Here is a 26,890-nt window from a genome sequence, read left to right on the forward strand (position 1 = left end):
CGCAAATAGTCAGAGATGCAACTGTTTGAGTGAGATTTTCATTTTAAGGTAAAAAAAGGGGCATTTACTAAGTGCCATGTTAGGGGTGACTTGAATATGTGAAATGCCACAGAAGCTGCTTCCATGCTATGATACCATTAAATAGGGTTATTCCTTTAACTGTGGGTCATGTAAAGAACTTAATAAGGCCTATTTGTTTTCAAGCACCTTTGTGGAGTACTTGCTATATAATGTAGGATTTTAAAAGTAATAACAATTTGAACATGTACGGAATAGATATTATGCACCTCTAACAAGTCATAGGACACAACAGGTTGACAACCTACAGGAGGATCACTATCTCTATTTAGCTGAAACATATGCTTGGTCAAAGGCTGGTTCTAAAGATGTAATGCATATTTAGAAATATTCCTGTAATTAAAATAGTAAGACAATACATTTTACCATAAAGGTGACCTTACAAATATTAAAACATGGCATTAGTAGGAATGTGTATGGAAATAGAACAATTAACATGAGGTTTAGCTGGATATATAGGAAAATGCCAGTTCCAGCTGATAATTTCATTTCCCAGTTGGTTTTTTGTCCCTCTCCTTTTCTTACAGCTGTTGAACTGAATCCAAAGCTCTTCTGTTGTTCGTCAAAACTGTTCCCTTAGGCCTTTCTTCTGCATTTCTCGTTAGCATTGCCTTTATCCACTGCCCAAGTTTCTTCTTTCCCACACATATAAATTACATATGTGGATTTTATATATGCTGCTTTGTTTTCTTTTTTTGGTGTTGTGTAACCTACCTCACAATGTTGTTGTGAGGATAAAATAGGAGGAGGTACCTGTAAGCTGGCCTGAGTTCCTTGAGAGAATAAAAAGTTTGGGACAAAAATATAAACATATATAAAATAAAAAGAAGCAATTGTTTCTCTAATCTTCTACATATCTGGATTGAAGTATGCTGATTCTAAAATAATTAACAGTTTGGAAATATGACATTTACAGCATTACATTTCCCTATTAAGAGAAGTAAATACATTCCAGGGCTGAAATGTTGGATGGTGGCAATTCCACTACCTCTCTGCATACTTAAGTCAAAGTGATCTGAGCAACTTCTAGCAGGAGCTTGAAGTGCCTTTTCATGATTTCAAAATGCAAGCTCATCTACTAGTATGTATCTATACATCTGTCCTTGCAACTACATCCTACTTGATACACATGCATAGGCAGGTGATAAGAAGGAAACAGAATTGAACATATGTGTTGAAAATTATTTATTTTTTATGCAGGGATGCATGTCCATATGGGTATTGGTAAGCATAGCTACACGTATAATAATATGAGCTATTGTAAAATCTTGTAAGTGTATAGCAACTTGTATGATGTGAAGAATTTCTTAACCATGTCAGTTTTGAGAATGAATAAAACTGCAAAGATCTCCATTACTGGTTGTTGGGAAATAAAAGACGACAGAATGATATTAATAACTGATATCTGCTATGTCAAGAAATGTACAAATTGAGTAAGATCAGTAAATGCTATTCAACTGAAACAGCATCAAAAACAAAGCAAAAACCAAATAGGTTTATTTTTCATTTCTTTGCTTGCTTGTAAAATGTATGAGTTGCCCTATAGCCAAGTAATCAGAAGTGGAATCTAAAGATGGCAATTATGAACAATACTATGCATTTTGGGAAAGCTTTTTACAGCGTATACAAGGCTTAGTTTGAGCAAGATCTCAGCAGAACCTAACTCACCAAATTTATTTCCTTTGTCAAGAGACAGCACAGTACTGACAAAGATCAATTTATTCAGAATGTTTCACCTCCACATGTATGGGATTACAGTTCATAGCACATGCATGTTAAGCATTTTGAGCTCTGAACACTTAAAAAAATAATTTTCCTCTTCTTCTTTGTTGTTGCCCCTCTCTTCCTTACCTTCTTCCATCACATGCAATGTGTGTGTACTTACACATATTTGTTCAAAAGTGGAACCCCTGCATTCTGGGGCCTTACTTAACATGTCAAGATATACAGAAATGTTCATCCATATAAATAAGGCTATTCGTGACACAAAAACCCCAAAACAATCATTATATTGCGACAGTTTATTAAACAATATAAAATGCAGTATTAATAAAAGCACACTGAAATTCAAGGAGCATTACACATATTTATGTGATATAAAGACATGTATGTTCTCATTAATTATTACTTAATTATTTTTGAGAACTCCTCTTTTTTATACTCTTGTGATACTGATTTGTCTTCTTTTTCCTCTCCTTTTATTTGGTATAGAATTGCAACCATTACTGAAAACAGATAAAGTAAACCAGTGGCTCTGAAGTGTTTAAATTTATCAAATAGTGCAATCTTGTATATGTCACTCAGAAATAAGTGAAATTCTCTGAGTTCATTAGGACTTATTTCTTTGTAAGTGCCTATTGGATCTAGCCAAATCTTATGCAAAATTTACTGTGAATAATTCCATTTAAATGAAGGCAGTTCTACTGAGTAGACATATAAAGGACTGAACAGTCAGTCTGAAGGTGTTCACAAAGAGCATTGATCAGCATTTATCTTTACAGACTCTTCCACACTTTCAATTTGGGGAGTGGTATTAAAACAACTTTCTTTTATACAGTTATATACAACAGAAGCAGTTGGGAGTATAATTCTATAAGCATGCTTACACATAAGTAAGCCTTGTTGATCTCAACGGGACTTACTCTCTGGTAAGAGTCTAAAAAACTTGCTGCTGTATTTCAGATCTGACCAGAACACTTCACCCTGATGTGAAATATTGATTATCCAGTGGGTAAGAGATTACACCTCCTGGTACATGTTTCAATAAAAACAAAACAAGCAAGAGGAGTGCCTGTATCTTTAACACTGTTTAGAAGGTATTTGGACATAAGTGCATCTTGTTACACCGGAAAAAAGGTGTGTGCACCAAAATTTACAATATTACCAAACAAGTAAAGTTGGGTGTGTATTTTTTATTTTATTGCTGCAAGGTTTTATTGATTTGAATTGTGGCACACCGCCTTGACGGCTGTTCGGCAAGCAAGGCAGCATCTAAAGGTTAACTATAAAACAAAGTTACCAGTGTCCTTTCCCTTGTTGAATCCCACTGCGTCTGAGCACATACAGAGTGCTTCCCGTGGACCATTCGTCAGCCGTGGCCACCGATGGCACATTTGGGCAGGTCAGGGAGGGGAGGACGTTCCGATGCCTATTCGAAACCCAGCCGCTTTCTTTCGACAAATCAAAAGCGGACCCTCCCTGCGTGCGGCACGTGAATCGTGCAAAAAAGAAAAATAAAATGCGCGTGTGTGTTCATGGGTAGGGCCTCTCCCTTCTGTGGCGGGGTTCGCGCTGCATGAGCCTGCTCCTCGGTGAGTGCGTTGTGTGTGTGTGTCAGGTGACTCGGGTCACGCAGTTTCTCTCCTCTGGGAGGGACTGTGGGGCCTTGGCTGACTTTCCTTTGACAACTGCGGCGAGGAGGAAGAGGAGGAAGAAAAAGCAGCGGTAATCTCGGCCAGCGTCTCGGGACGGCGGAAGCCTCTGTCTGTGCAGAGAAGCCGAGGCGCGGTCAGGATGAGCCAGGTGCCTGGGAAGCTGAAGGAGCAGGAAGAGGGCGAGGAGGAGGAGGAAGATGAAGACGACGAGGAGGAGGAGGAGGAGGAAGAGGAGGAAGATGAGATTGTTGGACTTGCGGATTATGGGGACGGGGCCGAATCCTTCTCGGATGGCGACGCGGAGAACGGCGGGGACGGGGCGTGTAAGTAGCTGCGGAGAGAAGGGAAGCGAAGGGAGGGGAAGGGAAGCGAAGGGACAGCCTTGTGACTGCGCCGCTGCCAGGCCCATTGTTTTGGGGCGGAGAGAGAGGGACGATGCGGGGAGGGGGGAAGGAGCCCGGTGCCGAAGGGAGCGGCGTTCCCTGCAGACGCGGAGGGGCGCGCAACGCGGGGCTCGCTGGGGAGAGCTGTGGGGCGGGAGGGCGGAGCTCGCCTGGCGCGGAAGAGCGCGGTGTGGGGGCAGCGCTGCCGGAATGCCGCCTCGCAATGCTGGGCTGCTTGCTCGGAATCTCGGGGAGAGGCGGGGAGGGCGGAGAGCCTCGTTGAGCCCGTCTTGAGGCATGGAGCCACTGCCGGAGGAGAGGGACAAGATGGTGCGCCCCCCCCCCCGCCATCCTCCCCCATCCTCTTGCAGAAACCGGCTGGGCTGGCGGCCGACTATTGCTTCAGCGCACCGCCTTGCCACATACTTGGGGGCAACAGGTTGCGTCGGGAGGGAGCAGGGCACGTGATACACATGCACCCCCTCGTTTCGCACACCTGGTGCCGCTCCCCACGCCTAATAGTAGCCACAGATCCCCTCCCTCCCCTAGCTAGCACTCCTTCGCTTACACCTAACATAGTCTCAAATGTGTGTGTGTGTGGGGGGGGGGGTCACATTTCCTTTTTCTGTTGCTCTGTCCTGCGGTAAGATTCCAACTCTTAGTCCCTTTCACGTGCTACCTTATTGATACTTACTGCGGTCCAGGAAGGCCGCCTCTTATTCTCTCTCCCTATGAAGGAGGAGAGGAGAACGCACGAGCAAGTGTCTTTAGCTCCTGGCTGGGCAAAAGCAACAGAGGAACTCATCCCAGCAGCCTTCTTTTGCTCACTGTGGTTCCTTAAGTCTTAGCAACACTAGGAACTGCAGCCGCTCTGACCTAGTTAGTACCAAGCTAGCCTTGCCAGAGAATCTCATGCTTCTTAATGAGGAGTCCACTTCTTACCATTGGGCAGAATGGGGTGACTGGTTCTGGCAAGGGGTAATGTGTGGTGGAGTGGGGAGCAGTGGCAGTATTTTGAAGGGCAGAAATGTTTATGTTGTGCAGCCTGCCCTTTGCCCCTTAACCTAGCCTGTTGCCCTCAGGTCAGGTGTGCTGGAGGAAAGTGTCTCATAACCCAGGTTGAATGTCCATCTGCCAGTCTAATAAGCTACTGTACATAAATGTGGGGATGCATCTTGCTTTTCACCCCAAAAAGCAGCATGCCCTGGGCTGGTCATTCTTACCGAACCTTTTAATTCTTGTAGATGTACAAAGAGTCTCACATCTTGGTAATAGCGGTTGGGCAACAAGGATTTTGGAGATGCATGGTTCCTTTGGAAGCAAGGAAGTTTGGGCTCTGCGGTGGGCAGAAAGTCGAATGAGCCTCCTGGATGGAGGAAGTTTAAAACGGCTTACGGGTAGAAAAAAGCTAAATATGGGGCCTGTGAAATGAAGAGAACGTTTAGGAAGGGAACTTAGGGGTGATTTGCCATTAAGGAGTAAGTGGATAATTCATACTGAAAGGTGGTTAATGGTGTGATGTAGGAAAGTATGAAACCATGGGTGGATTTACTGCAAGAATGTAGTTGGGCTAGGAATTAGATGGACTGGGGAAAAGGTGAGTGCTAGAAATCTTTTGGAGCACCTTAGACTGCAGGACTGAGGTGCTATAAGATTAATTATTGAGGTGCGGTTCATCTTGGTAGTTACAGTGCTTTATGGGAAGGTCAAACACTGACAACAGCCTTGGAAGGTAGATTAGTACTGCAGATGGAATACTGGAGCTGGAAAGCTGGAAGTTGCCTGTAGTTCTTTTCTAAACTTTGTAGAGTGATATGGGGCAGAATATTTTCCAGTTGGGTTTTTTTGCATGTTTTCCATTTCATAAGTTCATGAGTAAAAATGCATATATGCCACTTGCAACTAAAATAGTAGGCAAACTTGACCTTTTCAAAATTGTAATTCATGTTTTCAGCTGAGTATCCTTCGCAAATGTTTTATGTTAGACAATACATACATTTCATTGAAGCACAAATGTTCAGAGGGGAATGGACTTAACAGAGAGCAACAGAGAAACTGAAGGTGCCCTGATAACATTAGTGGAAGAGAGTTGAATTCTGCTGACATAAAGAATGGTTGTCAGCACATCGTGCACAGTTCTTTGGGTTGCTAAAATCAACAAGTGTTATCAGTTCTCAGTGGCTTTGCTTTCCTTAAATGTAAGCGCTGTAAGGGAAGCACATGCTATTGTCTTATTTTTAACAAGTTTTCCAATACAAATTTCATAAATATTTAAATAACATTAAGTGTGCCTAAATTTTCCCCTCAGGTATTTCATGTTAAATACTTGTGGTGTATTGGGACAAAAAAAGAAATATGTACTTTAAAAAAAAAGTATTGTTTACTAAATACAAGAAAAATAGCTCTCCCAAGGGCAACCAGTTTTGCTTTCTGTTTTGTTTTAAACTGAAAATTTTCCTATGATTATGACCTTATACAATTAGACCTAATTTGCATTGGAATCTATACCAGTTCAAAATTTTCCAGAAGGCCTGCATCACTAGCCAGGTAGAGATTTTAACTAGTTGTCCCATTGCTTATGTTTCAAACTTTTAGACTCAATTGCTACCACTGTTTATGAGTGGTCAATTCTTAACTGCCTACAGATGAGCACACAGAGCCCCACATGTAATTCAGAGCTGGTGTCTACTGTATGTTTTCATATGCGGTACACATGTCACAACAACCAAAATTTAAGTTGTAGGCTTTTGAGAACAAATTGCCAAATTACTCCTGCTGCGAACAGGGCAACTAAATAGTTTGTTAACAGGGTTGTTTCTTTGTTGGGGAAGAAATAAGCCAGTAGTCCAGGTTTGGATGGAACACTAAACAACCCAAGCGTGGACTGTCCCTGAGTTGTATAGTCATTGCTGTTGCCTTATTCATGAAAGTCCAGAATTTCCTAAAAAGTCATGATGTGCCAACTGGATCAATATCAGTATATAGGTCCCAGAAAATAACAAAAGCTCATAGAACAGCTCTAAACATCATCATTCCACAACTGCTGAATGAGTATATTCAGATTATATATATCTGCATCTTAGGGTAAATGAGGGTTTTAAAAGGAAAACAACTGGAATTTATTTTGAAGTCAAAAAGAAAAGAAGATAGCTGACTCTGACTCAGGTCAGATCCAGTTTTGAAGGATCATGTGGATCTCAATTTTTTGTGTCCAACTGCTCTGAGAAGACCATGAGGGTTTGGGGAGTGATATAAATTTGATGCAGTCAAATATTTGATGCGGTCCGTTGTAGCTGGGTTTTGTGGGGAAGAACAGGAAGAGAAGAACAGGGAGAAAAGTGGAGGGGGAAGGGGAGGAAGCATTCACGTAAAGCAGAACCCTGTCGGCATTGGGAGGGAATGGAAATAATAGTTCAGAGTTCACTTAATTTATTGCCTGGATACTTCAGAAGTGACCATATTATAGTATCAAGCAGGGAAGAAGTAGATGTAGATGAGCAGTGGAGTTAAACAAATGTTAATATTGTAGAATTAGGGTAAAACAATAATTAAAATTTCTACAAAGCAGGGAAATAGGTTAGAAATGGAGATTGGATTGAGCTTTTGTTTTCAGAGGAAAAATAAGAAAACCCTGAGTTAATATGTTGAGCTCTTCAGCAATGTTTGCTGAAAAATATTTAAATATTCTTGTTGTGATGCAGGTATTCCAAGTGCAGCAAAGTGATACACTTTAATTACATGACTGTGGAGTTCTGAGGAAGCAAGGAAGCCTGAGGAGGACCATAAAAGGCAGCAGACATATAAGGCTATGTGTTCAGAGCTCCTTTGCAGCTGTGAATGTCAGTCCACATATCAGCAGGCTCTACACCGAGCCTATCTGTGTTTCTGATGGAATCTTGTCCATTGATGTTATAAGAACCATACATCTAATGTCTGTGTTTATAAGAAGAAACATATTTTTAAATTCATTTATATATTGTAAAAGGAAAATGCTTTTATAACATATAAAACACTTTTCTGTTAAAAGGAGAATACTTGTTCCTTTTTTCTTTTTGAATAACATGAACTACTTTTATACTAAATTATCTTTACAGAGCAGGGAGAAGATAAAGAAGGTGATCACTTTGAACTACAGAACTGCTTGAGACTAGCATTAAATAATGTAGATTTCAAAGTGACTTTTCTGACTACAGTTCACATCAAAGGCATTTCTGTTATTTGTTGCAAAAGACTACTTTATCAAGGATGTATGACTGATAAACTTTAGATCTGTTTAAAAAAGCAACTTTTCAAATGACAGTGCTTTGAGAAGTACTTATTTTAATAAGTGTTCTTTTTCCTTCCAAAAAAAGGGAAATGTGACAAATATTACTTCCAATTCACAAGCCTCAGAAATGAATATGCTTCTCCAAAATGGATACACTTCTCCATCAGATGGCTTTTCCCATAATTTGCTTAGCATATGTGTCATCTCATGTTTCACAGCTCCTTTTCTGAATTGACTGGAATGTGCCAAAATAGTCTGCATTATTGTTCTTTTGCGGTTATGCTTGTACAGACTGCAGATGCTGGTGGAGAGGAATCTATATTTGAATGATGTGCCTTATGCTATAAAGCACAACCTTTATGGTCCCAAGGATTGCACGAGGGGGACACGCACGCAAGTGTGCATGAATGTTGCAAATCTGGCTAGTGTTAGCAAGAGTCTTCTTTCAACTGGATAAAGGAAACAAGAGGCACCCAAGGCTTTTCATAGCTATTGCTAGCAAGGGAGTCCCTTATCTTCAGACTGTGATGAAGACCAGAGTTAAGAACAGGGATTTCCTTATTAGGGCTAGCTATGGAAAGTCTGGGATTTCTCATGTATAGGTAGGAGGGGAATCCCTTTTTTATCTTTTATATCTCATAAGATACCAGATAAGGGATTTCCTTGCTAACACTATCTCGGGAAACTTCAGGCAGTGCTGGTACAATTTTTTTCAGTGACAGCAACAGATGTAGAGGAGTTTGCTGGGCTGTACTTTTTGCATCCTGGTTACAAAGCAGTGCATTAGCATTAGACAATGGGCTTGTAAGGGGAGAAAGCAAGCAGGCAGAACACTTCTTTGTAGCACTAAGTTTAAGCTGCAGGTAGGGGGAATAGAAATATTACATGTGAAATGTTTTCAATGACTTCTTTAGAATTAGGGTAGTACCCACCTTGCTCTAAGTTTTCCTAGACAGGAAATAAGCAGCAGGCATAGAATTACAAAAATATATTGTCTCCATTTTTTATTGTTTATGAACATGCTGACTAACAGAAGCAATACACTTCAAAACATTTTCCAGAGGCTGTTAAGAAAGAAAATGAAGTAGAGTGGGTTATACATTGCAGTTTAATGTTTAATCTATAAAACCAAGGATTGGATTCAAATTTATAGTTCTGTGAATGGGAGAGCATCTTCCATTTATGGAAGGCACTGGAATCCTGTGGAGAATCCCCACTGAAGGAAATTGATGAGAAGGCAGTCTCTACTGTTTCCTCTTTCCTCTTGCATCTATTCTTACTTTGCTTCAGATGGTTCCCTACTTTCAAGCACAACTTTTTGTGAAGCACAGGAGGAGGTTGGAATCTCAAAACTGACCCTCTTGTCTTCCAGTTTGAGTGGAACTCCACTAAATGCGAATCTGGATCTAAGTCTACAATGGTTTCAGGAGTAGTTTATTTGTGTGTGTGTGTGTGTGTGCGCGTGTGTGTATAATGCTAAGGAAAAAACTTAATAGCATTTCCCCCTTTCAGTTTCTTCTTTGAAACTTCTGCTGGAATATTACATAGAACAAAATAGACAGGCTAGCTAATTAAATAACATTTTGGACATACTGGTTAAAACAAGGCCATAGGCAGCATGATGCCTTTGGGCACCAATTTGTCCTAGATACTTTCTTGGTGTCCAGCAAGATGTCTTCTCCAGTTCTCCTAAAAATAAATAGCATACTTTCTTACTGGCACCTGGTGCCACTTCAGAATAAAGTGAGAGCCTCTAGCTGCTGTTGTCTTCATTTTTCATAAATGCTTTTGAGTTCATAGATATTCCAAGGTATGTATTTATTTAGAGCATTTTTACCTCACTCTCTTTAGCCAGCAAAGGTTCCTAGATTAATACTAAGACACTTCTTCCCTTCTGGTTGACATCTAAAAGAATGACACAGAAGGGAAAAGAATTGGGTGAGAAGAGGAAGAGAAAGGAAAACTCAAGCACTGTCTTAGTTTCAGAGTTATTTCTATCAGAGAAGGGAACATCAAGCTCCCTGCAACTGTTTCTCCTCTAGGCCCTGTATGTGCCCAGGCTGGTCTCCTGGGTTGATGTTACTGGGGGCAAAGGCTATGGCCCCTCGGTGGCCCTTGGGTTCTCTGGCCAGTGGATGAGTCTGCAGTTCCAGATAACTTTTAGGTACAGCTGTGTGTTCCTTCTCACAGGGAGGGATAAAGTAAACTCCCTACAGTTGCTTCCTCTCTGAATGAAGAAGATAGGCATCTGCAGATGAATTATTTCTTCTATAGCATGCCCCCCCACCAAGAGAAATGGGAAGTAAATATGCTGAAAACTAAATTTCGGAGGAGTTGTGTACTTTGTTATGGTTTAGACCTCACCTCTGCCTTGTTTAGAGTCATTTAGGCAGATTATTTACTCTTTCTGTCTAGCTGTGCCTGCTGTGGCAGCCATATTGTAGTGGTGCTCTTGGATTTTTCGTGTTTCCAAATATACGTATTGGCTAAAAAGTGAGTAAAAAGTACTTGCGAGTGATAGTGTTCCACTAGGACAGGGGTCTGCAACCTTTAACACTCAAAGAGCCGTTTGGACCCATTTCCCACACAAAAGAAAACACCGGGAGCCACAAAACCCTTTTGACATCTAAAATGAAGATAACACTGCATATATCATTTTTTACCTTAATGCTATGTATATCTTCATTATGATTTAGCTGCAGCTCTTGTTAAGTCACTAAAAACTGTTATTTTTAATCTTACACTATAAACTAGTAGGACTCCCTTCATATATTTTGAATAGGAGAACAGCTTCCTGAGGAAGCTGTACTGAACCGGTGCCTGCCAGGTGTGTTTTTTAACTGCAGCCAGTTGTGGGTCGGGAATTTTATTTATGTTATTTATGTTATATTGTAAGCCATCCTGAGGCTTTTTGTGTGAATAGGACGGCATATAAATAAAGAGTCAAAGTCAGTGCTTAAGGGGTGCATGCATTAAACAGCAAACCCTTAAGTTCGTCAGCAGTAAAAGCAAATAAATCTATCCACGGATCATTAAATGTTTGGTTTTCTTCAGAAACTTTTCTTTTCTTCGAACTTTTTTTTTCTTCGATCCATGATTGGCCTACCAGAGGAAGTCGCAGATATAGGTGTGTTTAGTGACTGATTAGCAGATAAACAGTCAAGTGATGTGAATTATGACAGGTTCCAAGTGCAGCTTTTATCATTCAGAGGAAGGAGATAACATTTGAACAAAGAGAATCTTTTCAGCAGCTTTTCATGTAATGTGAGAGCCTGCAGGAAGCTTGTTCCACTCCTCCCCTGCAATGTTGCAATTTACTTGACACCTACTGGTATTTTGTAACTCAGAGCCTGCAGATCGGTGGCTGTGATGCGCAGTTTGGGTGACGAAGCCACAGCAGAGGGATTCAAGAGCCACGTGCGGCTCCAGAGCCACGGGTTGCCAACCCCTGCACTAGGACAAGGGAGACCCAGATTCACATCTCCACGCAACTGTTCTGTAGAGTGACTTTTTGCCTGTCAGCCTCACAGGATTGTTGTAAGGATAAAATAGGGACAGACCATGTATGCTGTTAGTGGAATATAAATAAAATGTTTGAATCGTTGGTTAATTACATCTAACTGTATCTAAATTTATTATATTTTATTTTGAAGACTTTTATACTACCCTACCTCAAAATCCTTAATAAATATAACTTTTTAAGATATTGAAGTGTATTTAAGAACCTATAATTTAGCAGTGACTACCAGTCACTTTTTGAAGATAAGGCCTCTTTATTTATACCTTACATCTATAAGAGCAAGTGCAAACCAAAATACCCTTAAAATAACAAGTCTCATCACTTTAACATTTTAATTTACCTATTCAGCTGTAACTTTAATTTATGATCCAGTGATTAAAACTTAAAACCATATAAGAGATAAATATTAAAATATATAAATAATATGGAATTGTAATTAGCATAGTCATTTACACAGATGTCAGTTTTAGTGACTAGTTCTTTGAGAGAGTAAGCTGTCTTTTGAACAAGCAGATAGTGCTAGCAAAATGACAGGGAAAAATGCAGAGATCAATTGAACATTAAATCAGTTAAAACTAATTTCCTTAGTATTGGAAAGGAAGAAATCCTAAGATAGCAAAGAACAATTATGTAGGAGTTAAATCAATTAAGATGGAGAGTCTTGACTTGCATATGAGTTTTAGAATGTGAATAAGCATCTTTTGTGTGAGCTAATTATACATAGCAAAAGCATTCACTTTTATTCAGTTCTAGATTTCAGTGATCCCTTTAGTACTGATGTCAAGCCAAGAATCCTGCTCATGGGACTAAGAAGAAGTGGAAAATCTTCCATTCAGAAAGTTGTCTTTCATAAAATGTCACCGAATGAAACCCTTTTCTTGGAGAGTACTAACAAGATCTGCAGAGAAGATGTCTCCAATAGCTCCTTTGTTAACTTTCAGATATGGGACTTTCCTGGGCAGATTGATTTTTTTGATCCTACTTTTGACTATGAGATGATTTTCCGAGGCACTGGAGCATTGATATTTGTTATTGATTCTCAGGTAAGGAATCTTAGAATGATAACAATAAACTAATTTTTCCCTTCCTATCCAAATGCAACACTCTGTACTTGCATACATGAATGCCCCTGACAGTGAAAAAGCAGAGCAAATGCTGAAAAGAAAAACTAAGTGTGAGTAACTTTTTTCTTACTACCAGCAGGATCTAAAGAACTACAAGCAGCAGTGATTCCCTTCTTACAATAGGATTTTCTGATGACCTCTTTCCCACTGCAGCCCTTGCAGCACTCCAAAAGCTACTGCTGAGGGATGCGGAACTCTCTGAACTTGTGTGCAGTGTGGTGTAGGGACTGCAACTTGAAGATTTAAAACTTAAAAATTGGAGGATTAGCCATCCACTCCACATGCATGAGTGGAACAGTTTTCTACATATAGCAAGGGTACAGGTGTCAAATCAGTAAGATTACATTATATTATGCTATTCCTCCAAGGAGTTCAGAATAGTATATAACACCCCTTCTCCTCTATCCACACAATAACCATACGGGATTGGTTAGGTCAACCTTTCCAGTCTGGTGCCTTCTAAATGTTTTGGACTTTCATCTACGAGTATCAGTCCCAGCTGAAATGGCCTACACTCAGGAATGCTGGAAGTCCTAAACAGCTAGAGGGTACCAGGTTGGGGAACACTGGGTTAGGCCAAGATATTTTGATATGAGCAAGAATATATGAAATTTATATATTAATGGGATTTTGCACCTGATCTTTAACATTCTAACCAGTATTACACTGCTCTGACTATGTTCAGAGGTATGAAAAAGAGCTGATTGACAGTAACAAAATCGTGTATGTGGGTAGACATAGCTTCAGCCTGTATATGGAAGATTACATACTTGAATACTTTTAATGAACTGTAAGCAAAAGATGCATGTGATTTTACTAATTTTTGCAGCTCTATTCAGCAATGGAAAACAGTACTGCCACAAGCATGGCAAAAGTTTCATAACGTGCACTACTCAAAGGAAAATTTGATACAGTAGCAAGTCATTTGTATATGTTAAGCAGTTGCTTTTAATAAAGGAAAATGAAAAGCAGACAGAAAAAACAAGGTTCAATAGGAATGCTAGAGAGATTTAATGCCTGATGACTTGCTGAAGTGTTCCCTACATTGCCATTGTTGCTTATGAAAGCTGATTTTTATAAAAATGCAAAATAAGAACATATGAAGTGTCATGCTGGATCAAACCACAGTCCTGCATACTCCAGGATTTTGCCCCTGCACTGGCCAAGCAGATGCCATCAAAAGCCCACAAGCAGGACCTGAGGGCAGTAGCGGCCTCCTAGTTGTGTCCTCCAGCAGCTGCTATTATTCAAAGGCATTTTGCCTCTGCTGCTGAAGATAATACCTAGCCATCATGACTGGCAACCATTAATCATGTTGTCCTCCATGAGACTATCTAATCTCCCTTTACAGCCATCCATTTCGGTGGTTATAATTGCATCCCATAGGATTAAATTGCATGGTTTAACTGTGTGCTCTGCGAGGAATTTTTTTCCTTTTATCTGCCCCTTTATAATAAAGCTATTGTGATAAAATTTTAAAAAATGAATTTGTAATTACTGTTGCTTTGCAAAATATCCGATTTATTTTTGTTTATAGGATGACTATATGGAAGCATTGGCGAGGCTTCATCTTACTGTGACAAGAGCATATAAAGTGAATCCGGACATAAACTTTGAAATATTTATTCACAAAGTAGATGGCTTGTCTGATGATCACAAGATCGAAACACAACGAGACATTCACCAGAGAGCAAATGATGACCTTGCAGATGCTGGGCTAGAAAAAATCCACTTGAGGTGAGAGTATAGCAATTGATAAACACACACCGCTGGAGGAAGAGCTGTTATGGCTCCCAGTGCCAGTGCCAGATTCATTCAAAGTCTTAGGCCAGCCTTCCCTGACCTGATTCTTTCTAGATATGTTGGACTGCAATCCTACTGTTCGCCAGCCAATGGACAGGGTGGTTGGGCATTATGGAATTTACAGTGAGAAAGGCTGTCTTAGGAAACAAAAGCAAAAACTGGTAGCAGTGCGGCACCTCTTGTCAGATACACAGTGGTCAGATAATTGGAACTCTTCATTTTCTTAGACTTCGGTTCAGTATGGTGTCATCAAATGGCTCTGTCTAGTCAATGCCTCCTCCTCTGAAGGAGGCATTCTCTGTGGTATGCAAAAGCTGCTTGACTTTACATTGTGAACTATAGGCCTTAAATTTGTTATACATTATTAGCACCAGCTTTCTTAATGTGCACAGTCTAAGGGAAACACTGATTAGAATATAATTTTTCTATTTATTGCAGTGATACGCCACATGGCAAAGTAGTCAGTGTGATATTGCACTTGAATTGACTTCCCATGGTGATCAGTACTACTTATTATTGGGGGGGGGGGACTTCAGAGGATACTACAAACTGGGATGAATATAAGTCCATTTATTTATATACCCTCTCCCCATGCTACCAAAATTATGAGACTAGGTTGCACATTAGGAAAATAAATGTTTAAAAATACATGCACTTGTTGCTAGTCATTCAGTTTGTACTTTGCTTTCAGGTAATATCCTTAATGCTGCTTACAAAACATAAAGCACCATGCAAAATGCTTCATGTCATTTTCTCATTATTTCTTATTTCTTTTAACAAACCTTCCATATGTGCTCATTTCAAAGAATACATTGATGATACTGTTTCCTTTCCCAGCTTTTATTTAACCAGTATATACGACCATTCTATATTTGAAGCATTTAGCAAAGTGGTACAGAAATTGATCCCCCAGCTTCCAACACTGGAGAACCTGCTTAACATCTTTATCTCGGTAAATAATTTTGCATACATATACACTTCATAAAATTTGTATATCTTATCGCAAAATAAATGTTTGTAATTTCACTTTTCAAAACATTACTGTTAGGGCTGCCAAGGAATTCTGGAATAAAAACCAAGAAGGTGACCTGCAAACACATACATATTTGTAAATAGTAACTTACTAAAGGTTAGAACCTAATTTCATAGTACCTTTCTGAGAATACAATTTTACTATTTACTTGCAGGATCATGTGTATTGCAAAGTAGCTAAATAACATAGGTTTCTGTGACTCTTAGTACATAATCCTATGGTCTTTGTGAGGACATCCCAGCAGCTACAGTGTTTTGCCAATTTTCTTCTGTTCCCCTGGAGAGAGATGTTTATCCTTGGAAGCTTTCTCCATGTGTAATGGTTGCTTTTCCATCTTTTGATGGGCCTGTTAAGAAGAAAGAGAAAAGGAGACATTCCAAGGGCAAATCATGGAAAGCTTTGAATCTGTAGGAGTCATGCCTGGAGAAATAGGGAATTAGCCTTCTGCTTACCCTGGAGCTGTTATAGTTTATTCACCTCCCATTACTCCCAATAGGAAGGGACCTCTCCCACAAAAAGTAAAAAAGCTGGAAAAGACCAGAGAAAGAATTCTCCCCAACAACAACCTCTCCGTCCCTAAGCCATCCTGCTTTAATTGCCTGTACCTGATGCAGGTAGAGGGTTTGTGCTAGTGAGAAACAATTCTGCTCAGCCATTTCTTCTCTCAGCTCTTAGGAGCAGTTTTGTGGAGGTATGATGGGCTGCAGCAGATAGGATGGATCAGTTAAAATTGAATGACTCACCCACAGAATACAAGCCACCATTAGACACAATCCATGATTGAACCATTAGGGCTGCAGTGCAAGAAAGATGAAAAATGTAAAAAAAGATTGAACACATATCTGTGTTGTATTATAGCTTTGAAGCATGGGAAAAGAAAGTATCATATTTATTAGCTAAAGACTGAGTTCATTTTAATGAAATTTATACACTCCCTTTTTGTTGTAGAATTCTGGAATAGAGAAAGCTTTTCTCTTTGATGTAGTCAGTAAAATTTATATTGCAACAGACAGTACCCCAGTGGACATGCAAACTTATGAGCTCAGCTGTGACATGATAGATGTTGTCATTGACATTTCATGCATCTATGGGTAAGTAAAGGGTTCTTGGTAGTGTGTGTGTGTGTGTGTGTGTGTGTGTGTGGGCAATATATAAGATTTACAATTAGATGACAAGCCAACATTAAAAAAAAACTCTCATGTGCTTCTAAGCTTGGTATTCTGGAAGGAAAGGAGAATAGCTCAGCTAAAAGTATCAGTAGAAATCATGCAGTTACACTGTGTGTGCAGGGTTATCAGAGCTATGAATCAGAGTGATCTTGAAACTTTGAAGCGAACAGGCTTAATACAATGGGTTGGTATAAGAGAAAAGGGGGAAAGTGTTTAATATAGGGGCTGGTAAGTTTCAGTTTATGTGGTCTAGTTTGTTTTTGAGCAAAACTGGCATGAATCATTTGAAGCCAGTTGCCATTAGCTGCTTGCACTTTTAAAGCAATAAACCATATTGAAAAGACTACAGATTTAAGAATCTAATGTGGGGTAGTGGGCTGGGACTTGGAGATCTGGCTTCTAGTATCTATTGGCCATGAAGCTCCCTAAATGACTTTGGGCTAATCACTTACTGTCAGCCTAAGCTACCTCACAGAGTTGTTGTGAAAAGAAAATATATAAGAGGAAGAGATGTAAACTGATTGGAATTCTTTTCAAGATGGAAAAAGGTGGGATAGAAATGTAATAATAATAAATGTACACCCTTACCTAAAATGCAGAAAGACCTGACTAAAATAATGCTTTGCAAATTGTCAGAGAGGAGTCAATTGACAACACATTCTTTTTCTAAGACACAAAATAGAATATGTGAAAACAAAAATTGGCAAAGCTGCAGGTTTTTTTTTAACCTTGAAATCCCTTTTTAATGCATTGTTGATTGACTCACACATGGAAAGGAAGTGGAGGAGTAAGGTATATTGCTGAAAATGGGATGTGCTTCCACCAGCAGAACACACATTGCTGGAATACTGAATTGCTCCTCCCATATGCAAAGCTCTGACACATCCCCAATCTCATTCAGATGTATGAGGGGAGCTCTGGAACAGATCTAGGTTGCAGGAGGGGACTACAAGGGAGAGGGAGTAGGGAAGCTCCTTTTGCATGAGTAGACGTTCCCTTGCACAGGGTAGACTTTAATCCAATGCCAGGAAATTCAAGGAATACCAGACCTGTCTTAAAAGCAGGAAGCCCCATCTGCCAGTGCCAGCTCCTGCAGACTCTTTATTCTGTGGTGACTTTTAAAACATCACTTGGATTGTGTTAAGCCTTAAGGAGAGGAAAGAGGAATGCAGGGCTTTGGAGAGCCAAATAGTTAGTTATCAAGATTGTTCCGACCACCTGTTATAATACATATGAAATACGTCATGCAGTTAATGCAAAAGGTTGGAGTTTAGTTTTCAATCTGCATGCCAAATTATGCCCACCCCACCCCAAATGCAACATTTAGTTTAATTGCAGCCAACTAGTTTGGCAAATACTGCATGAGTCAAATCCACAGTAAGAGAAAAAGCCACTGTGAGCTACAGTACATGTGCCTTGCTATTGTTTTGCTTCATTTTTGGTTCTTGGAAAAAAGGTGGTAGTAGTACAGATTGGAGAACCTAACCTGGCCTGTGAGGCCCCATACTCCTGCTGCCTGTCATTACATGGGCCTAATAGCCTCAATGGGCTGCAAAGAGCCCTCCCTAATTTTTTTCTGGCCCACTAATCAGTAAGCAGACCTTGGTGCCCTTCAGATATGATAGATTACAATTTCCAGCATCTCCATCCAGCATAGGGATGCTCCACGTTGTAGTCCAATGCATCTGAAGAGCACCAGTTTGGAGAAGACTGATCTGCTGTGGCTATCTCAGCTTTCTGTGACCAAGACTGTAGATTTTATATTTGGCATGCTGCAGGCAGCAGATCTAAACTTAATGTTATTTTAAAATAGTCTTGAAAATAGTCTTCCTCCCTGGAGGAGATAAATGCAGTGATCTATATATATCTACTCCCCTTCCCCATCCTGTTTAGGCTCAAAGAAGATGGCGCAGGAACACCTTATGACAAAGAATCAACAGCAATAATAAAACTGAACAACACAACTGTCCTTTATTTAAAGGAGGTGACAAAGTTCCTTGCACTTGTTTGCTTTGTCAGAGAAGAAAGCTTTGAGAGAAAAGGTATTTGTCTTCATTTTCTTAGGGATTTGAATGTTTCATAATTTATTTGCATGACTTTGTAATTTGGTGTATACAAGTAGGAACTTTAAAAATGATTGTAAACAGTGTCATATTTGTTTTTCAGTGCCAGGCGAAGACCTTTTTATTTAAATGTCATTTTAATTGCTAATATTATTTATTTATTGTTGTGAGCCGCCCTGAGGCTTCGGCGAATGGGGCGGCATAGAAGCTTTCTAACTAAATAAAATAAATAAATAGGCCATGAAAATGTGCTGGCTGGTGGATGGGTTTGGGACAGTCTGTGTTAAAGTTGCTGGAGCCATTTGTTTAATTTATTGCATTTAAATTTGGCCATTCCTTCAAGGAATTCCGAGAGGTGTAAATGGTTATTCCAACCCCCTTTAACCCAGTGAAGTGGGGTAAATTGAGAGGATAACACAGTGAGATTTGTACAGTGAAGGTTGAAACCTAGGTATCATAGTTCAGCCTCATGGGTTTCCGCCAATATGGGATTTCTCTCAGTTTTTCTTCTCCCTAAATCCTATCTAAGAACCTTTATCCTGTTGGGAATGAAAGCAGCATTTGTTCTTGGCATACATTTCAGTGCCAGGGTGATATGGACTCTTCGGATGGGGAGAATAAGGCCTGGGAAATGGGACCTCCCGATAAAGATAAGGGAGAGCCAGAAGAACATTTTTCAAGGCCACCCTCTCCAGGTGTTCAGGCAAACCCTGAGAACAGCCAGAGCCTGGAAGTGCCGGGAGGGGCATGGACCAGGAGCCAGGCAAGCCTGGTATGACGCTTGACCCCGTGAAACAGAGACGAGCTACCCAGCTAGAGGGGTTGTGTGCAGCCAGGATGCTCCCCCGCCTCCAGAACGGCTCTCCCAGGAAGAGTTCCTGAGAAGAAGGGTTCAAAGAAGGGTTCTAATTTGGGTTCAATGAGCCACTCTTTGCATCCTCAGAGACTTTTCGCTGGTTATAGTTTGCTGAATATATATTGGAGAATAAAGAGCTTTTGCTAAAGAATAGTCTGTTGTTCTGAAAGTGAGAAGAGGCAACCCGGCTCCTGACATGCCCCCATACATGCTTCCTTTCTCATGACACTCATCATCTTCATTCTATTCTCAAGCTTTACTTTCTGAGGAAAAAATGTGGAACCTTTCTTGGTATCTGCCAAAGAACCCTACCCTTCCCACTTAAAAAACAACAACAACACACACAGAGCACATATTCTTAACCAGAGTTGGGATTGCCTGAGGTGGGGGGCGGGGTGGAGAGTGTGTTGGGACTCAGACCCCAATCTTTCTTTTAAACTAAGTCTTTTGGGCAGGTTACTGATTCTTTCCTATGCCTCCTATGGGAGCCGTTTTGCGATGTTGCCCAAGATAGTTTTGCAAATTGCCAAATATGTCCACAGCCAAAAAAGCTTGCCTACTCCCCAGTAGCCTTTTTTGGATGCTTCATACAGTATATAAATACGACTGCACCAGTTAATCCTCACAGTGCTTTCTGTGCTTTGTTGTGAAGAAATTTGTCTTAATGCTTTATTTTCCAGAAAAACTATACTTACATTTGTATAAAATTCCTTTTCCAAAGCAAAAGGAGGGAGGTGCACTTCTGCAGCTTCCCAAGCTCCTAGAGGCTTGGAGTGAGGGAGAGTGGAAAATGTGTACCAGAATATGGGATGGGGGGAAAATATCTTGCTCGGGGGGGGTATAAATCTCACCATTCCCTTTTTGTGAGATAAACTGTGCCTTTGGCTTCTCTTGACATGTGGCCTTTTGATAGCTGTCAAGAGCAATGAAAAGGGGGATAAAACAATTTGGAATCTTTTTTGGACAGGGTTGGTACCTAATGCAACTTGGCAACAGGCAGCCCAGGACATTGCTTCAGTCAAGGCATCAAATCCCCACACTCAAGTGATTGTGAAGGCTCACAGTTGCTGTCTTGCAGTAATCTTTTTTTTTTTTTTTAATGCTGTTCTTTGTAATTTCTTTCACCTTAAAAAAATCGACAGTTCCTTCAAGATGCTCTTTGGGTGCTTTGAAGCGGCTGTCAGTGACCATCAGAATGGGGATTGTGACAGCAAGATGCTAACCTGGTTTCCTTTTGGGGAAAATGGGTAAAGAAAAGCTGTAACAAGCCAAAAACAGGCTGACAGCGGGCAGCAGGAGGACAATCCAGTCCTTCTATGATATCTCCAGAGGACCAAGGGGCAACAACCCATGGTGAGTCCAGTTGTCTGTTAGACACAGTATGGATTGTTTTGCCAATTACCAGGCCATCAAGGCTTATCACAGTTCCCAGAATTCCCATCCAGCAGGACCATTGACTGGGAATTCTGGGTGTTGCAGTCCAAACGTGTTTGGAAGGCATAAGATTGGGGAAGGCTGATACAGAGGATTGGCAGACTTGGCCAGTTGTAATCAGCAATTGGTATTTGTCCTTTCCAAGTGGGATTCAGCAATCCTGTGTGCATATGCAAAACAATTATTTTTGTTGATGTTTTAATTTGCTAATTCAGTCATATAACTATAACAGTTGTGTCTTTCCTAAAACAGGGTTAACACACAAACCCTGATTTCTGCATTCTAATATAGAAGAAAATAGGTTAATTTTGTGCTTCTGCTGTTTGCTTTACAACTGGCATACAGCTGTTTGTGCCCTTTCTCTTTTGACCTATGTTTCCTACAGTGTTGAGCCAAATTACTACTACTAGTATTCCACGCATAGAAATTTGGACTTGAAACACTGAATTAAGCATTTTCAAGAGAAAACATTAAGGACTCTACAAAGGTTTTATGTGCAGCATCTTTTTTTTAATCAATTGTCATACTTGCTCCACTGTATTCTAATAATTTGAATAATGGGTCCAAAACAGTTCCAATTTGAATAGTTCCAAAAATACTGACAGCATAATTCTAACTTGGCTGTAGACATGAAATCTGTGGTTTCCATTTCAGTGAATATGTATGCCTGTGTTTGTTTAAAACATTTTAATCTTGCTCTTCAAGTTACAGGCTTCAATAATAAGATAGTCCTCATCCTCAAGTGTATAAACTTAAAAGAATAACACAAAGAGAACAGAGATTGAGAGTTAGGACCTATGTTTTTAGGGAAATTTACTGTATTTTTTTATGATTAACTATATGAATTTCCAGAAAATTTTGCTTGGCAAGATTGAATAATTTTACTTGAAGAGAACACAAATTTTTGCAAGTAAAGAAAAAGTTAAATACTGGTCACATGTAGATCTTTGAAAAAATTTGAGTATACAAGCCACCTCTTTATCTCCAATCTCTGATAATATTTAATTGTTCAGATTTGAAAACTTACAATGAAGTTTTCAAATGCTGTGGAAAATGTATGAATGAAATACATCTTGATGGTATGTGATTCCTAGCTGTATGCAGTTGTCACTTGGCTTAAAATAAAATTTACTAATTTTCATTAATCTGCAATATCCTATGTCTTCAGGATCCCATGATGTCTGAATTTAAGGAATGGTATGGGATGGAGGGAGAATTTCCTGGAAAGTGAAGGACTAACACCATGGATGTTAAACCCACTTAAAATATGTATTATCTCTGCTTTAATTTTCCTAACACTATAGTATTTATAGTGAGAGATTATAGCTTAACCTTGAGAGACTCAGTCTCAGTCAGAGACTCAGTGCTTAAATCCAAATGCTGTATTGAATAATTATAAAATAATTTTTAGGTCATGGTAAATTATCACTGAAGTTCTATATAGTCATGTACCATTTTTCTTGTATTTCTGTGTATGAAAAAATATAATTTTAGCACTTTCATTTCAACACAACTGAATAGAACCTTGTCCCTTTATCTCACAGACACATATGTATTGTTAATATGTTTTAGGAAACTATTAAAATAGTTAATAGTTCCGATCTGATTGATATAAGAAGCTGTATCTCACTGAATACTCCTTCAGAACTTGTTTTTTTTTTTTTCCTGTTGACTTGCTTATTAACATCTAGTTTGAAAGGTGAGGGAAGGTGCATGTTTTTAATAAAGATAGGCATTAACCCTGCTTTTTCTTTAGAGCAGAATTGTAAATATCCACTCATGTCTAGAGCAAGGATTTTGTTTTGGTTTGTTCTGTTTTGTTTTGGCTGCTTCGAAATATCTGCTTCTTCCTGCCCTTGGTTCACATGCCTGACTTTGAAGCAAAAGCTGGCAATTGCTGTTCTCCTGATGCTTCAGGCCAGCTACCCATTTTCTTTTTGATGGATTCCCCCCATTGTTGTTACAAGACCCGACATTCTGCAAAGTCTGGGTCTGAGAAGAGGGAGGAGTGTTATTCCACTGTTGACAAATTGGACTGCCTCCAGTGCTGCCGCCGCCACCCCAGCTCTCTTTCTGTTATGCCAGTAGGTTCCACCACTGGCACAACAGGAAGCTAGTGCTTCCTAAGGCAACCCCGTTTGCTTCTATAACAAAACAAGTCAGCAGAATTCACTTCTGAGAGTTTGAATGACTTGTACTATTCTGAAAAAAGTACTATGGCTTGTTCAGGTTTTAAGAAGTACTAGCTTCCTCTTGCACCAGTGATGGAAAAGAAGATCCTGCCCAAGGGAACAATTAGCACTATGGAAACCTAATTTCTGCCCAAAAGTAGGACACATTCTTTCCTAGCCAGATCCAGCATGGAAGGCTGAATATGTGTCATTTATGTTGTGAGTGCACAGCCACTGAAACGATGAGCATTGGCCTTCATCCAAGAAATGGCAGGTATAGAAACGGGTGGTGTATGTTTGTTCATGTTTCCTTTCAGGCCACGGCTGTGTGATACATGCTTAACATGAGTTTATGTTGACAGGCTGGCTAGTCAAAATGTTTAAGGGCTAGTATCATTTCTGGACTTGTTTGATAGGCTGTTTTGAAACATATCTTATTACATTTAAGTAATACATAATATATGAATACTAACAAGCATATGTTCATACTCTGTTGCATATTATGCAAAGCTGGACTGAAAAAGTATGCAGCTGGTTCAGTGTGCCTCTCTTACAACATGCGTCAGGCTTCTTTTGAAACCACAGGGAGTTTCAAAAGCAGAACATGAATTTGCATGGGGATTCCTCCTCTTCTCCTTTCCAGTCAGAAATCTTACTTAACATGCTGAAAGTAGCTCTTTGGATCCAGCCCTTCGTTTATTTCCTTCAAGTAGTTGTGGGTGAAGCTGTCTCATTTCCTTCACTATGGCCAGTTCATACATTCTGGAGCCTAGACCTAGGCGGAATTTGCAGTCTTTAATGTGTTAGCAATGAATGTACTGTGCTGGCTTTGTCAATATGAATATTCACCAAAAATAAATAAATAAATATTGCTAAGCTGGTGAACCTTCCATTTTTATTTTTAAATGAGTACACTAGGGGCACTAATTTTCCAGTGCATTGGCCAAACTTTACACTGAAGTTGTATAGCACATAGACTTTTTAGGCTCCAAACTCTGGATGGACAGTTACAGCACTTCTTAAAAATAAAATAAATGTATCACTGCTACAAAATAAATATGTTGAATTAGGCTGCATTCTCTTAAAATTTACTGATTGTAGCCACAAGTCAGCAAGGTGTGTGATTTAAGCCAATAAAATATGAAAAGTCTGTTTATAGTTATGCTTTGTTGTTGTTAGTTGTGAAGTCACGTCCAACCCATTGCGACCCCATGGACAACATTCCTCCAGGCCTTCCTCTCCTCCACCATCCCCAGACTCCACTCAAGCTCACGCCGACTGCTTCAGTGACTCCATCTAGCCACCTCATCCTCTGCCGTCCCCTTCTTCTTTTCCCGTCAAATAGTTATGTTATTTGGATGTAAACTTGAGTATGGAAAGGCACTTAACTTTGTTTTTGTTTTGTTTCCTTAGGATTAATAGACTACAACTTTCACTGTTTCCGTAAGGCAATCCATGAAGTGTTTGAAGTGAGGATGAAAGTAGTGAAAGCACGGAAGAATCAGAACCAACTGCAGAAGACCAAGCGAGCCACCCCTAATGGCACACCTAGAATGCCATTGTAGCTGCAGTCCTTACGCCACTCTTTATATGTAAAGCCTCTTATTTCATTTAATGGTGTCATCATGTTCCATGCCTGGAAGATGAATGGAGCTGCTGTAATGTTAACCTGAACTCCAAACATTGTATATCTTGTTCAGTTGTTCATATTAAGAAATATCTATGACAGATTGGTTTTGCACTCTTGTCATGTTTCATGATGGAAATGAACTTTTGATAAACCAGGTTATTTAAAATGCTACTTTTTACATTTGGTCTTGGGCAGAATATGTACCATAGTTTCTCTACATGCTGCAAACAAATAAGTAAATCAAGAAAACACGGTAAGATGACTTTTTACAAACTTGTGAATTCAATATTCATACCATATATATATATATATAATATTCCAACTTGTAAATTGATCTTTTATTTTGAAGTACAATAGCAATAAAAAGATTTCCTGAGAGTCTTTATTGGAACATTAAAAGTTTTGTAAAAACAGGCATTTGTGCTAGCTAGTGCTAAATGTCTCCATAAATCCTCTTTGTTTTTTATATGATGATTGCCTCTACATAAAAGTAACTTTCTATAAAGCGACATATTTTGTAATGGTTGCCTGTAAGTTTGGTTGTCTTTAAAGTGTGTGAGAATATTTGATAAATATTGTAGTGAAAGAGGTGAATTTGGTGAGGGCACATAGGCATCTATTATGATTATGTCTGGAAGGGGTAGGGCACAGAGACAACAGTCACTGCATAATCCTTTGTCTTTGAAGTCTATCGCCATTTGTTGCTATACAACTACACTGGGAAAGGACCCCCCCAAGGACCCCCTCCATGGAACCCGAAGTCAAAGAGTATTGCATTGCTTGAAGCCAATCCTGTAAGATCACTGGGTTCCAGGAGGTTCTGGGGGCATGATGCTAGTATACTGCATTAACTTGGATACTCCCCTTTTTACTTACAAATTTTCCTGTTAATTTTAATAAAATGCTTATCTAATTAGCCTGCTTGAAAGGCATTACATAAAATGCTATCTTTCACCTCACCTCATCTGCCTCAGAAACTGGGTACTCATATCCTCTTGTATAAGCATGTAGCTTCAATTTTTTCTGCTAATGTAATTTTAAAAAATTAAGTTTGATGGAAACCTTCTGATCCTTCCTTTTCTAGTGAAGGTTCTATATATCTGAAAAGTTACTTTTTCATTCTGAAGGCCAGTGTATTATAGTATTATTCTCATTAATGTGAATAAGGAGGTACCTGGTGCTAATGCATCCTTCAGAGAATGGCTGCACAAGTGATAATCAGAATAACATTTTTATTTCCCATGTTCATAATTCAGAAAGAGCTGCAATGATCAGCATGATCCATTGCATGTCTGGCCTTATTGATTTCACTGCATTTGTCCCCAGGTAAATGGGTATAAAATTGCAGCCTCAACTTTAAAATGGGTATCTCTCACTGCTGTATTAACATTTGGAAGTGCACTGGAGACTCAGTGGTGTTGGTGGGACTATTAAACACATTAAGTTTAGAAATGATTCACTAAATGCTGAGTGTTTTAAATAAGGGGGCAGAACCTTTTTCACCCTGAAGGTCAAATTTCATTTCAGAGAAACTTTTGGGGTACGTTTTAGAGGTGTATGAAACTAAATGCAAATGGGTATAGGGCCAAAATACCAGTATTTTTAGTTTAAAGCTCTTTGTGCTTGTAACAAATCCTTCGCAGAAGCATTTCAGTCTTTGAGAATGCAGAAAAAAGATAGGTAATCACCAGGCTTCTGGTGGCCAGAGGGAAGGGGTTGGAGCCATGGGAAAGAGGACATGGGCTTGGTCATCTGCAGACCCTTGTAGATTTTGCCTCTGAGCCTGGTCTGCAGCTCTGGTTTGAATAAAAACAATCCCATTAGAGCTTGTACTAGGCCATCACCACCGCCAAACTTTGTGTATCCTTCTTTTGATTGTAATTTTTTATTGCTTAGCTCATTTCAGTCTATCTGGGATCTATAAATATCTGTTGCTCTCCTTTAGTGGCCATCCATGTACATATCTTACTCTCATGCACAGAAAC

General features: G+C 39.7%; 1 protein-coding gene across 2 annotated transcripts; it reads left to right on the plus strand.

Moving 5' to 3' along the window:
- Positions 1-3,394: 3,394 nt before the first annotated feature.
- RRAGD (Ras related GTP binding D) lies at positions 3,395-25,414 on the plus strand. Of its 2 annotated transcripts, XR_006414483.1 has the most exons (8): positions 3,395-3,775; positions 12,370-12,665; positions 14,284-14,483; positions 15,387-15,501; positions 16,531-16,673; positions 18,645-18,793; positions 20,813-21,023; positions 24,689-24,822. XR_006414483.1 is itself a non-coding variant. In XM_044427712.1 (7 exons), the coding sequence occupies exons 1-7, from the start codon at positions 3,592-3,594 to the stop codon at positions 24,838-24,840; spliced, it is 1,239 nt and encodes a 412-aa protein (XP_044283647.1). In that variant the 5' UTR covers positions 3,397-3,591; the 3' UTR covers positions 24,841-25,414. The 2 variants fall into 2 exon arrangements, 1 of the variants encoding a protein (XP_044283647.1); XM_044427712.1 differs by lacking the exon at positions 20,813-21,023 and having other exon boundaries at positions 3,397-3,775; positions 24,689-25,414.
- The last annotated feature ends 1,476 nt before the right edge of the window (positions 25,415-26,890 follow it).

This window comes from Varanus komodoensis, unplaced genomic scaffold, assembly GCF_004798865.1.
Source record: "Varanus komodoensis strain SLA01 unplaced genomic scaffold, ASM479886v1 scaffold1, whole genome shotgun sequence".
Lineage (NCBI taxonomy): Eukaryota > Metazoa > Chordata > Lepidosauria > Squamata > Varanidae > Varanus > Varanus komodoensis.